Consider the following 14,663-nt stretch of genomic DNA (forward strand, 5'->3'; position numbering starts at 1 on the left):
GCATTATTCCTGCATTACGAACTACCTGATTAGTCTATGACGCATGGCATTATTTCTGCATAACAAACGACCTGATTGTCGTATGACGCATTGCATTGTTTCTGCATAATGAACTACCTGATTAGCGTATTACGCATTGCATTATTCCTGCATAACGAACTACCCGATGAGTGTATTACGCATTGCCATATTTCTGCATAACGACGTACCTGGTGGTTGTATTACGCATTGCATTATTCTTACATTGCAAAGTGTCTGATTGTTGCGTTACGCATTGCATTATTTTTACATTGCAAAAGTGCCTCATTCTGGTATTACGAACTGCATAACATGGTATTCGGATTACAGGGGAATGTTTAGAAGTGCTCATTAATATCACCATAATTGACAAGGGCTGGGTGGCCTAACAACCGGCCAGGAGAAATAGTACACATACTCATATGTTGGATTTATATCGTGAGGTCTTATCGTATATCTTTTAATATAAAATTTATACTCGTTTTTATAAAACTCGCGAGGAGTCTATTTGTGGTGTCATCATTGGATTGCTGTGAGTGTGGTTGCAAATACTTTACACATTTGCCCTGAAGATAAGCCTGGCTGCTCGTGCCAAGCTACCAAGAGGGTGAGCGGGTGCTATCTCAGAAGGTGTCCTTCCTTTCCCTGACGTGGAAAAGCGGGTCCCTATTTGGCCTAAGGTACCTACCTCAGCCAACCAGGGATCCTGGGTCTAACACCTTCCTATTAATTTAGGTAATAGAGGATACAGGCGAAGGGCAAGAATTTTCGCAAAGATTTTACAATCCACATTAACAAGGGAAATCGGCCTATAATTCCTACATAATCTTGTATCCTTGTTCTCTTTAGGGATAAGACAAATTAAAGTATCCTGGAAGGATGAGAAAAAAGCAAATGTAATCTGTGTGTAAGATGTTTGGAGAAATGTATATAAAATTCAATAGTGAAACCATCAGGCCCTGGAGCCTTTCCCATTCTTGATGAAGCGAATAGCAGTGAGAATGTTTTCAACAAGAAAGTCGTCCTCTAATGAAATGGATCGGAAAGCGATTTGATAGAGAATAAATACCAAAATATATTGTCCTGATTAGCATGGGATTCCAGAGTGTAGAATGACTGGAAAAAACTCGTAAATTCAGAAAAGATATTTACATTTTTTTAACAGCATGGTTAGTGGAGGTCAAGAGTCTACTTTGGTACGATCTTTTTTCATTTTAAAGTAATTAGCAAGACATTTTGAAGCTTTATTTTGTCTTCCGTAATATTTATCGCTAGATTTAAGGAGATATGAGTTGCCATTCTCTGTTGAAATGTTATTAAAATCAAATTTAGATTTGATTAACTCTTCCAGACAAGATGACAATTTAGAAAGGTGATAAGAATACTCTAATTGTTTTATACGATCCATAAGTAGATTTAATTTGTTGGATGAGAACTTCTTTTTGTGAGCTACAAAGGAAATGATGAAATCTCTAGAAGCAGCTTTAAAAGCTTCCCAGATGGTCTGAGCGGACATAGCTGGGTTTTCATTCTCAAGAAAAAAGGAGATAGCAACGTGTTGAATAGTTTGTGTAAATTGAGGGTCTAGTAGAAGGGAGTTATTAAATCTGCAACGTTTGGTAACAGGGTTAGGTGGAAGAAGAGCTGAATCTAAAGTAACCGGACATTGTCAGAGATTATTATGGAGCCAATTTCTGAATGTATAATATGTTGTGCAAGAAACTTGGAAAGAAACAAATAATCAATTTGTGTTGGAAGGAATGTGCAGGCGAGAAAAGGGTGTATTCCTTGAAGGTAGGGTTACAAAGTCTCCAAGCAACAATGAGGGATCGCTGATTTATAGTGGAAGTGAATTGGGAATGCATGTGTGAAGGAATAAACTTAGATTTAGAGTGTCGGTCAGGAAATGGATCAATAACCATAATATAGTCACCGCCAAAAAATTAAATAATTATTCTGAAAAGACATCAATTTTGATAGTATCTCCAGCTAGAAAGATTTATTGAATTAGTGGGTGCACATACGTTAAAATATTTATAGGAATATTTTGAATAGTCATGGATGCAGAAACCCATCTTCCCTTAGAGTCGGATTCTTGGGAAAGAACTTGAATGTCTAAGGATTTATGGCATAAGAGGGCCACTCAATTACGCTTCCCTGTACTTGGGGAAGCAAAAATGTCACCCACCCACTGTTTTTTTAATTTAAAAATGTATTTGTAAAAAACATGAATTTTGTGCAATAAAACAATATCACTCTTTCGCTTGAAAATGAGTTAAAAGTCTCTGACATTTTATCGGCGAGCCTAAATCTTTAAGATACTGGGAAATAACTCTTAAGGCCATTGAAAATATAATAACAACAATAATATAATCTTGGATATGTAATGATAACAAAAAAATCATCATAACAAAGAAATAGCTTCTTAATTAAAAAAAACAAGCAATGAGATAACAGCAGAAAATGAAAGAAGAACATAATTTAAGAATCGTTATGAGAAAAGAAGGAAAAATATGTAGAAAAAGAAAAGGATGAAATAGGAGGAGGATAAGAGAAGGGAAAGCAGGTAAGCTACACTCTGGAAAAAATAACAAAACCGACATACCTATACGCATACAAAAACTTGAGGGTGGTGTGACCAAAAAGTGAAATGACACAACCAAACTCTGATCGGCCGACAAAGGAGGGGAGACCAAACCACATACAATGATATCTGTGTGATAGTGACGAAACATGGAACATTCCTAAAAGAAAAAAATACAAACATGATAAAAAACAATTAGAACAAATATGACATAAAGAACATGAAATATAATATATACAAGCAAAAAGTACATGCATGAATAACAGGCTATCAATAAAATGTAAACACCATAAATGAAGTAGCAGTAAACTTGGAGGTGTCCATCAACTCTTCATTACAGTTAGCAATACATTTTTGCAGAAGTGAGGAGTCCTGATAAGTAGTAGTCTTGTTATAGTAAGTTACTTTGAATAAACACGGATGGAATAACCCTAATCTGGCATTGAGCGAACAGAGAGTTGGTCGCATATCATGAAACAATTTCCTTCTGTCTGCTGTGGCCTTGGCAAAATCCTGCGCAAAAAGTCTGTTGGATCCAGACCATGAACTACAACCTTTGGCTTAAGCTGCCCTGATGGCCTTAAGGAGATCAAGATATTCTAAAAAGTAAAGGATGACACCTTTAGGTTTCTGTGGATTTGAGGCAGACTAAGGAGAATTAACAAGTCTATGTGCCCTTTGTATGTTCAAAAGAGGGAAAGTCGGAAGATTCAAGCCTTTGGAGAGAAAGGTTTGGAAAAAAGACATAGAATCAGAACCTTCTATTCCCTCGGCCAGACCATAAATGCACATTTTATTTCCCCTATTCCTATTGTTGATGTCCTCAGCATGTTTTCTTAGAGACAAAATTTCAGATTGTAATGTCTGAACAGTTAGAAAAGTGTCTTCGAACACTTCAACCCTACGGTCCACTTGAGTAACTTTATCTTCCACAGAAGAACATTTTTCATCATGGGTCTGAACTTCCTGTTAGTATATTATGTGAAAGGTGTGAGAGCACGGATTTCTTCGAGAATGAGCTCCATTGATACTGTGGATTTGTCTTTTATTGGGGAGAGAGGGTCTTTTTTAGCTCTCTTATATGCTGAGGCATTCGAAGATGTAGGTAACTTAGAAGTTAGCTTGTGCGCAGACATGGTGTGAGAATCTGATAGACTAGAGGGAGAGCCTTGACTTACACCCCCAGAGTCCTCTATATCCTCCAGAATAGGGAAGGGGTTGAGAGTGGCAATTTTAGAGTTGTTTTTGAGTGATTTGTTAATGTTGAGTTGCCAGTTCCTGGTTTCCCCCATATGAAGCTAAAAAAAGCCAGTGACTGACAGAGGTACCGTGAATAGCAGACAGAGAGGGCAAAAGAATAATGTCTTTCCTGACTTTAGGGCATTAAATTTGCAAATTGTAACTGTTGAAATGCCCCTTAACATTAGAGAACATAGAGGTGGCATTCTGAGGGGAATGGAAATGAGCACAGTATAATTAAGCCGTGAAATGAAAAAAAAAAAAAAAAATGGTGGGTGCGACTCACTGGTCAGCGCTCCCACCGTAATTTGCCAAACTTCCTCCAAATAGGGGCCAAAATTAGAAATTCTCACACACATTTGGCTGCAGGAAGGTTTTCGCCATGATTTTCTGACCCACCAGCAAGTTACGGTGCTCCATGGAAGGTGCGGTCCGGCTACTCGCCATGGTTGTGACGGAGGTCAGGGAAAGGCGACCATCCTGCATCTGTGCCAAGCCACTCCCCTTCAATGTGGTGTCTTGACAGGAGATTATGGTCATATTTGAAATATTACATCATAGATTAGATATAAGAAAGTGCCTGTGTGCACTTTGATGGTATTTGGACATTTAGACTTCAAACCCAAAATAACCAACATCAACCCTTTCTGTATGACGAACATATCTACGACAGATCAGCAATGATATATTTATTTGAAACTTTATACTGTAACACACGTTGTCTAGGGCAGTACAGAGTGCTAGGAAGGAAGAACAGCTAAATGAGTGCTGATTAGTTGAAGGAGTTAGAGTTCTGCCTTGTGTCTTGACTGGTCTTGGACATGGGATTCTACAGCTGCTCCCCTTTCTATAACGAATGCTTAATCAAAAGCTGATCTGAATGTAACTTTCCTGAAATGAATACTGTGAGATTGAAACTGGGGCTCCAAGCTAAGGGGTTCCAAGGTCTTGAGTCCTGTTGCCCCAAAGATCTTCCTCAAAGCCTTTGCTTCTTGACGGAAAACTGTTAGATCAGGTGAGAAATGGCCAACCACACGTTTCTGGCTCGTGGGTATAGGAATGAGAATAGCTGGGATATTTGCTCCAGAAAGTTTTATGCGTAATAGAAGTGTTTTAAATCGATGCTGAACTCCACTGGAAGCTAATGGAGGTACTATCACCTCTGGCTTAACGGATTCAAGTCTAAGTGCAGGCACATTCCTTCTGACAATCTAAACTTTACATAGAGCAACTATAAATTGGGCAACGAACATCCACACATTTATGACAGATGTTACATGTCCTCCAAACTATAAATAACTCCTTTCGATCTCTTCACAACTGTGTTGATTTTAGGGACCAAGTTGAGGTCCAAATCACAGATTGTCAGATTTCTGACTTACTCTTTGATAGTAGAATGAGAGGGACGAAACCTGCATTTTTGTATGGACCCAAAACATCTTCTATTATTTTTCGAGAGTCAATGTCATGAGCTATGGCTTACTGCTTCTTACTCAGCAGACGTGGGTGAGACAACACTCCAAACTCCCTTACACGTAGTCTATTACAGAGAAATGTGAGAAACTATTTTAGAGAATTTGAAAAGTCGATGCTGTCTGGTGTGAGGTTGGAGTGACGTTTTGTGCATCTAGAGAATGCACTATGAAATGGCTTCCTGGTAATAAGCTACATTTCCCATAGTCCCTGAACTCTCACATTGTGAGAACACATCAGCAGCCATATTGGGTGATTAGGTATAACTTCTCTAGTATTTCATGGCTTTCTTGCTTGGCATTCGTGATGAAATGTTGTTTCAGACTGGACCTTGCTAACTGGATTAAGAATATCAGCTTTACAATGAGCAGTTGCTTCTTTTGAAGTTTTCCAAGGACATTTGGCCTACAGATATGTATTCTGAAAATTGTTGTGTTGAGGAATCAAACGTTGATAATTTTTAAAAAAAATGTATCTTTCAACTTTATTAATGATTGTAAAGATTATTACATTGAATTATGGTTTGAGGCTGTGACAGACCTCTAAGAATTCTCATGACAAGACAATATTCCACCATGTGTGTAGTTATGGTTAGGACCATGTTTCCATAGTAAATTGTTTTTTTGATTTGCTAATAACTATGACACTATTGACAAATCTTCACAAAACATTCCAGAAAAAGGTCTAATCCACCTCAGCTCATTCCTGGAATGTTTTGAGTTTATCTTTTAAGTTGGGGTCGAGAAAAAGGGGAGCCCCAAAATGTTTTCCCCTATGCAATTTCCCATAGATACCGCAAAAACAGCTGACCAGAATTACATCAAATTTGGCAGAAAGCTAGATCTTGATCCAGAAAGTGTGCTTTTTGAGATTTGGTGTAAATCCGTTCAGTAGTTTTTGAGAAATTAATGTTCAAAATGTATGTATATTTGATACTGCGGAGGATCAGCTGAGCCAACAGATCTAAAGCTAAGATCCGATTGCCTGCCACCACATCAACAAAGGTGTGGCGGCTGCCATTTAAGGATTCGGGTCCTCTATCCCCTTTCCTGAGAAAAAAAGTTAAAAAAATATGCACAGATAAGTACCTCACATATTACATCACTCATGACATGATATTCTTGAAGAACGGTGGGGAAGCTCAGAGGTTGGAGTTTTAGGTTCCGAATCCAGAGAAGGATGGATTTTAGTAGCAGCTGTGAACAGAGGTCTGACAAATTCATATCTGGCAAAACACTGGTATTTGAGTTTGGTGTTGTGAACCCAAAGAACAAGTCTCCAGTAAGACATGTTAATGACCATCGTCTTTTGCTCCGCTTCAGCATCGAGTGGCCTTGGCGGCTGCATATCACACATGGGCCAACCCTGGTTTGCTGCTCTCCTCCTTTTGGGAAGCCCAGGACTGCTTCCATTCGCACGTCTCTTCGATGTCCTCACAATTTTGGCAGTAGAGGGTTCTTTTATTGATAACCTGATGTTGAATGTGTTACTGGGTGTAATGTGTCTAGTCTGTAGTCATCTCGACTGTGATCCTCACAGTCGTGGAACAACACAATGTCCTCAAATAAACAAAGACAATAATAAAGTCCCTGTTTTCCAGGATCCCCTTGAAGAAGTTCCGCTCCATCCGTCGGACCCTCAGTGATGGCAGCATCCCCCTCAAAGAGCCATATTTCGGAGGCGGACAGGAAGAGGAGCAGAATGTGGGATTGAACTCTGGCACTAAAGGGTATCCAGAGAAACTGACCAACTATATGGATGTAAGTGCAGCACCTCAAAGATTCTGCAGGAGGGGTTAAGAATGGCTGAGAGTGTTAAGTCAGGTGTCATCTGGCAAAAGGGGACACTTTATAGTTTAATTATTGTGTGTCAATCTTTTCAGTCGTTGGTATTATGTGGTAATAAGCTCATGAGCACCTTGGGCGCACCGCTCATTAGGGTTACCCCTAGATGACTACATGTTTTTATATGAAACCTCAGCTTAAGATGGAACAGTGATGCTGCCCTCAGAAGATGATAGGTTCAGCCCAACTTCCTTCCCAGTCTTTCTTCCTTCTCCAGCAGGAGCTGCATGGGTGGGATGCACATTGTGTCCACCAAAGCAGGCCGTTTTCGGGGTGACATGTAGCCAGGAGGCCCTGAAGGTCATGCCTAGGGCGACCATCATCTGCACATGCACAGAAGCTGTAAGACACATCACAACATGTCTGCTTTGGGTTTCAGACGTTTAGGGTGCACCGACTATGACTGGACGAGGAATGCTGTCCCAGTACCCGAGCTTGAGGAAGAACCTGATGGGTCCTTTGTGTGCCTCCGTGTGGATCGCATCAAATGTGCGACCCTGGTCACTTGCGACATCTGTCGCTACTACCTGTGAGCCTTGAGATCTTGGCAAACCTAAACCGGAAGACAAATACGGTCTTCCTGATCAATATACTATTATTAAACTCAGATGAAAAGATTTGTAAGCAGCATGTATATTTTACTAAGGTTTACATTAAGTAACACCAACAGTTTATGTACATGAGGGGCAAGCTTGTATGATAGGGTGTCAGTGGTGAAAGGAGCGCGCTCAGTGCACAAACCATGAAGCAAGCAGGCTGAAGGAATAGACAGTAACTCTGTGAAGTGTTCCCTCTTATAATAAAACACCACAATGACCACTGGTCATAACTTTGTGCATAAAGATCTGTCTCCCACAGGAAGGCCATGGCAGCTTCTGCGCTTATGTCTGTTGTCTGTCCTGTTTTACTGCTCCTTCAGGATTACCTTGTCCCTGAACATCTAGGCCGAAGGCCAGGAGCAAATTTATATAATGGCTTACTTACAATGTAAAGTTTTAAATATTTATATGTTTATTCATTTACTAATGTCGTTCTGTATGTGCTTATTTATTCATGTTGATCCTTAATAACGTACATGTCACGTGCATCATTTGTCCAAGGTGGCGAGGTCTCAGGAGAGTGCTGCACTGCCGTAGTGTGTGGTGACATCTACGGTGAGTGCTGTACTGCAGTAGGGTGTGATGAGGCCTCAGGAGAATGCTGTACTACAGTAGGGTGTGATGAGGCCTCAGCAGAATGCTGTATTACAGTAGGGTGTGATGAGGCCTCAGGAGAGTGCTGTACTGCAGTATGGTGTGATGAGGCCTCAGGAGAATGCTGTATTACAGTAGGGTGTGATGAGGCCTCAGGAGAGTGCTGTACTGCGCTGTACTACAGTAGAGTGTGATGAGGCCTCAGGAGAGTGCTGTATTACAGTAGGGTGTGATGAGGCCTCAGGAGAGTGCTGTACTGCGCTGTACTACAGTAGGGTGTGATGGAATCTCAAGAGAGTGCTGTATTACAGTAGGGTGTGATGAGGCCTCAGGAGAGTGCTGTATTACAGTAGGGTGTGATGAGGCCTCAGGAGAGTGCTGTATTACAGTAGGGTGTGATGGAGCCTCAAGAGAGTGCTGTATTAAAGTAGAGTGTGATGAGGCCTCAGGAGAGTGCTGTATTACAGAGGGTGTGATGAGGCCTCAGGGGAGTGCTGTATTACAGTAGGGTGTGATGAGGCCTCAGGAGAGGGCTGTGCTGGGCTGTACTACAGTAGGGTGTGATGAGGCCTCAGGAGAATGCTGTATTACAGTAGGGTGTGATGAGGCCTCAGGAGAGCGCTCTACTGCGCTGTACTACAGTAGGGTGTGATGAGGCCTCAGGAGAGTGCTGTATTACAGTAGGGTGTGAGATGAGGCCTCAGGAGAGCGCTGTACTGTGCTGTACTACAATAGGGTGTGATGAGGCCTCAGGAGAGTGCTGTATTACAGTAGGGTGTGATGAGGCCTCAGGAGAGTGCTGTAATATAGTAGGGTGTGATGAGGCCTCAGGAGAGCGCTATACTACAGTAGGGTGTGATGACTACACCTCAAAATAGGTCACTGTTTGTTGTGCGGGTTTGATAACCACTAGAAGTGTGCTTGAATTTTTAAAAGCTGTTGTGAGAAAGTGGCTCTGTATATACTGTTCCCTAATAGGTACAGGGTGTACAGAGTCCACAGTCCCCCAGAGGCTGATAGAGGTCAAAGTTAGGTATGACCTTACTCTCAAAAGTGGTAGCTTGGTCGAGCAGTAAGGCAGTACCAGAGGACAGTGTAAAGCATTTATTGTACACACTCAGTCAGCAAATGGTTTCACACACTCAATAACTGAACTCTAGGCCAATGATTTGTATATATAAAATATATGCTTGTTTTATTTTTAGAACCACAAAGGGGGTAAAAATATACTTTCTCAGAATGAGAGGTTGAATATAAATACTTTTGTTTTAAGCAATAAATTTGTGTAAACAGTCACAGTTGGTTGCAATAAACAATCCTATTTCCTAAACATAACAATGCATTGAGCTCAATGGTAAATTCAGGTTATTTGTAATAAATTACTTTTCAGATTACTTTTGGAATTCCAGGTCTGGCTCCTAGAACCAGCCTGGGGTCAGTATGCAGAATCAAGTGATGAAAGTCGACTTAATAACTGTAATGATTTTTAAATAATATTTAGCTATTTCAAAAGTTAGCACTTAGAAAATATTTCACAGAAAACATTCAATGGATCTCTATGGCAAGAAATTCAAATTGCAGGTAGAGTACTTTATCGTTACTTTAGTAATCCAGGACTGGGTGCCTAGACCCAGGACTGGGGTCCTTATCAAAAGCAGGTAAGTAATTTTGTTTGCAGAAATGGTACGATTTTAAAAGAATATTTCAAATTTGCAAAAGTAGACACTTGGAAGAAATTTCACAGAAAAGCAGACAATGGTTTCCTATGGGAGAAAAATGAGTTAGAGGTAAGTATAGTTGTGAACACTTTTCAGAGTCAGGGCTGGGGACCAAGATCCAGCACTGGGAGCTCACCTAGGAGCAGGTGAGTAAATTCGTTTTTGTCACTTGGCTTATTTTTGGTGAATTTTTGCAGTTTTGAAAAGTTCACACTTAGAAGATTTTTGAAGAAAAAGCCAGTCAATGTTACCCTATGAGGAAAATGAAGTTAGCGGTTTAAGGGTAAGTACTCGACTGGTAGTGTTGAAATTCCGGGCATGGACTCAGGGGTCCCCCAGTGTCAGGTAGGTACAGTTGGTTCACCCTCAGCGGTTTCAGGACGGCCGGGTGCAGAGAGAGTTGGGCCCAATGTTATCCTATGAGGGATAGGGGGGCCTTGGTTGGTGGCTGCTGTCTGGCAAGCCACGCGGCTGTGGGAGCTGGGCTCCTGGTCACTTACTCAGGGCAAGTGGGGAAGTAGGTTAGTGTAGAGAGGGCACTGCCAGGGCCACTCAGGCGGCTGGGTGCAGGGTGCTTTTGAGCCTTAGGGTGCTCAATGGAAATCAATGGGAATGTTCCGGTTTGGAAAGAGGCTGCAGGCTCGGGGACGAGGATGTTTCAGGTGCCACCACCACTTCGAGAGGTAAGTTGGGTAGTTGTAGGTTCGGTGGGTACCCCGGGATTGGGCACAGGGGGTCGCAGGGCGCCGGGTGCAGGGGTGCCTTTTGACGTCGGGAATCTTACCCTCTGGTTGATCGCGGCTGGGGTGGCACTTGGTTCTGAGGCTGCAGGCTTCTTCCGGGATGTCGAGGGGGGTCCTTGGGTGCCGGACTCTGGGTCACAGTCGCCGTGGGGTCGTCCTCTGGGTCTTTGTCCACTCCGGCACTGGCCAGGCTTGGCTGGTGCAGAGTGTGTTGGGTCCGCGGTCCCGGGCTGGTGCCAGGGATAGCAAATAGGTTTCTTGAGTAGAGCCTCTACTCGTGGGAGTCCCAGGGGCTTAGAGCTAAAAGGTAGCCAGGTCCTCCGGGGTTGGTGAGGTTGCTGGCCACGAGGGATGCCGCGCTGGTGCAGGTTCGAGAGTCGACAGGCCGGTAGGGCTGGGGCCAAAGCAGTTGGTGTCTTCTTCTCTTTTTAGCAGCTGCAGGGCAGGTCTTTGTTCTTCTTGCTCTTCTTGTCGTTTTCTATCTGGAATCTAAGGAAGGAAGGTTCAGGGTGCCCCTAAATACTAGATTTAGGGGCGTTACAGGTAGGTGAAGGCCAGGGACCAATGGGTCCTTGTCCTGGGGTGGGTACACCCCCTATCCTGCCTCTCTCCTGTGGGAGGGGGGCAGTAGCCTAATCCTGATAGGGTAGGGCCTCCCATCTTCAAGATGGCGAGAGCCCGGAGATGTGCTTCACCTCGCCTCCCCCACCTGAGGGGTGGGGTGGGCAGGCTGGCACATCCCCTGTCCTTGTATGGGGTTTCCGGCCAAGCTTCCCGCCAGAGTGGGGGGTTGCAGTGGCCTGGGGAAACTCCAAATGGCGGCATGCCTTTGAAGCTTCCCTTTGCTCATCCTGGGGGAGGAGATTTCTCACCTCTCCCAGGATGTGCATTGTTGCAGGCCCGGGAGAGCAGGGGCTCTCCCACCCAGGGGTCCAGCAACGTGTCTGCTGTGTGGCAGCCTGGGCAGCCTCAGAGCAGACGTGGATTGTAAGTTAGCTGTAAGGGGGCATCTTCTAAGATGCCCTCTGGGGTGCTTAGTACATTAAATCCTACACTGGCATCAGTGTGGGTTCAATGTGCTGAGAAGTTTGATACCAAACTTCCCAGGCTTCAGTGTTGCCAATATGGTGCTGTGGAGCTCGTGTTTGACAAGCTCTCAGCACCATGTATTCTTAAATGACAGCACTGCACTTACAGTGCCCAGGAATGGACCCGGGTACTGTAGGGGCACAGGGCTCCTGCTCCTGTGCCCACACCATAGGCGTAATGCACCCAGCTAGAGGGGTGGCTGACATATGCCTTGGCAGTGTAGGTGATGGGCATGGTACACAGTGATGTGTGCCATGTCGACTCTTTGTTTTGTCCTGCACCCAGACACTCAGCCTGCAAGGGCAGTGTGTGTGTGTAAGGGTACAGGGCCTCTGAGGGTGGCACAATGAGTGCTGCAGCCCTTAGAGGCCTTCCCTGGTCACAAGGCCCTGGGTACCTAGGGTACCATTTACTAGGGGCTGACATGTGGCTAGGGTTTGCCAATTGGGAGTTTGTGTGGTTTAAGGAAGGAACATAGGCCCTGGGCACCTGATTGGCAGGAACCCAGGGCACACTCAATCGAAGTACATTCAGCAATTTAGCAAAAAGTGGGGGCATACCATGCAAGAAAGATGGCACTTTCTCACAGCTGTGTTTGCATGTGAGAGAATATCAAATAACATAATAATAGAAAATGTTGTCCAGTCTGTATCTTGAGAGATGAAATCATTTTTAGGTGGTCTTGCCATCACACCCTATTGCGCTGCTTTGTATTTTCCTCAAGCAAATGGTCTTTTGGAGAGCATGAATTGTTTATGAGGGTGCCACTCAAGGATAAACTATGAGACAAAGTGTGGGCTCATCATAACACTCCCAACAGTGTCTTAAATGTATCTCCTTTTCAGTGTCTTAAAGGCAGATTGGCCGGATCAAAATACAACGAATTGTGGTTGAAATGTTAAGAGTGATTTGAAAGGAGGAAGTTTTCGCTCATGGATGGTGGAAGATTACCAAAGAAAGTATAGAAGGAGATTTGATCCCAAACATAGAGTGTGCAAGAGAGAGTTGAATGTGAGCGAATTGGTATTTGTGAAAAGACCTGGTTGGAGACCTGAGGGAAGCTCAAGGTACATGGGACCAAAGAGAATCATCAAAGTTAAGAAAAATGTGGTGGCTTTGATGGTGGTGAAATATGGAGTATGTGACATCTAGCAATGTGTGAGTATGATGGTGGTTCACCAGGTGGATCATCTGGAATTCCAGCATCTCAGTTAGATTCACAGCATTTGTGTGATGGAAACAGTTCTTCTGTTGATCATCCTGTTCCCAGGTTTTGTGACTGAACCTAAGAGCTCGTCTTTTAGAAGTAACCCTTCAGGCTTCAAAGATCATGCGATGACATAATGTGTATGTAATTCTTGTGGAGTATAATGATATTAAATGTAATAAGTTACACAGTACTAGTAAGGTAAAGGTTATCTTCCTTTGTTTTGTCATTTTTGATAGTGGCAACTAAAGGTTTCTGTTTCTTATTGTGTTTGTTTCCCTGTGCATTTTTGGGAGGCAACTTTATCTTCCTTTGTAAGGGGAATGAAGTGTTATAATCTGTTTTTTAGGAACAAATTGATTTTTAAACCAAGGACCACAATCACTCATCTACATCCATAGGCCAGCGAGGAAATAAAGAGATCAGGGGTGATAGAAAAAGAAGAGAGATGGTGGGGAATTTCAAATATGTGAAAGAAGGAGGGTATTAAGCAGACCCCCCAGGATTTCACAATGTCACGATGTGCAAGAAAATCGTGAAATCGGCACTTTTGCAAAAATGTCTCAATTTTTACAAAAGTGCACGCAAAATATATATTTTTTTTAAAAAGCTGGCTTTCACCATCTCTTTACTAGCTCTGTGGTGCCACTGAGCCATTAAAGGGAGGGTGAGCAACAGGCAGGCAGCAGGGGTGATAAATTCCTCTATTGCCTGCCTTTGAAATGCACCTCGCCCCCTCCTGAGTAATTAGCCTGCAGGCCACCTCACACCTTTGTGTGCCCCCTGCGGACCCTGCAAGCCATTTGAAAGCACAAGTCTGCTGTATTTTTGTGGCGGGCACATATTTTGACCACTGCAAACATACCGTGAATTTTTATGTTCTGGCCACAAATTTTGCTTTTCTTGGCAGCGAAATTTGCCACCCAAAGCTGCAAAATCCTGGGGGGCCTGATTAAGGGAAGAGAAAAAAGGGGGTTAGGGAGATGGGTGAATGCTCTCACAAAGCAATATCTTAGGTTCCATCTCCTTCTCCCAATCCACCAAATGAAAGGACTATGCTGTGTCGGTTGTGTCCACTATAAGACAAAGCACATGTAAATATGTGGACAGGAATTTTAAACAAGGGCCCCATGTCTTCTCGAACTTAGGAACTGTGTGTTCCACAAAGGCCATTAGTTTCTCCATACTAAGCAGGACCCAAAGGTTGTGCAACAGATCAGTGTGTGTGGGTATTATGTTTGTGCCCCATTTGGATAGCAGGACCTGTTTCGCTGCACAGAGCGCTAGAGTAATGGCTCTCCGCTTCGAGGATTGTAAAGGGTATGTCAGTGCATTGGGGAGACCTAGAAGGATGTAACTAGGAGAGCGGGGTAAGTCGGTATTAAACATCTGGTTAATATCTGTGAGTATGTGAGCCCAGTAATGGTGTAGTTTGGAGTGAGATAAAGAACCAGAGTGGTTACAGTGGCACCAGCAGCGGGCATCACCCCCGCCCTTTCCAACCTAGCAATGTGCGCGGGCATGTAATACCACTAGTGGGCAACCTTAAGGAGAG

At 43.3% G+C, this 14,663-nt stretch overlaps 1 protein-coding gene across 1 annotated transcript in view; it reads left to right on the plus strand.

The window, feature by feature from the left end:
• Positions 1-14,663, plus strand: part of LOC146809370 (cathepsin D-like) — a 181,217-nt gene that overhangs the window by 57,439 nt on the left and 109,115 nt on the right. The window contains exon 2 of the mRNA XM_085616187.1: positions 6,915-7,074. Coding sequence (XP_085472313.1) covers positions 6,915-7,074 — 160 coding nt within the window. The remainder of the gene's footprint in view (positions 1-6,914; positions 7,075-14,663) is intronic.

The sequence above is a fragment of the Triturus cristatus genome, chromosome 7 (assembly GCF_964204655.1).
Source record: "Triturus cristatus chromosome 7, aTriCri1.1, whole genome shotgun sequence".
In the NCBI taxonomy this organism is placed as follows: domain Eukaryota; kingdom Metazoa; phylum Chordata; class Amphibia; order Caudata; family Salamandridae; genus Triturus; species Triturus cristatus.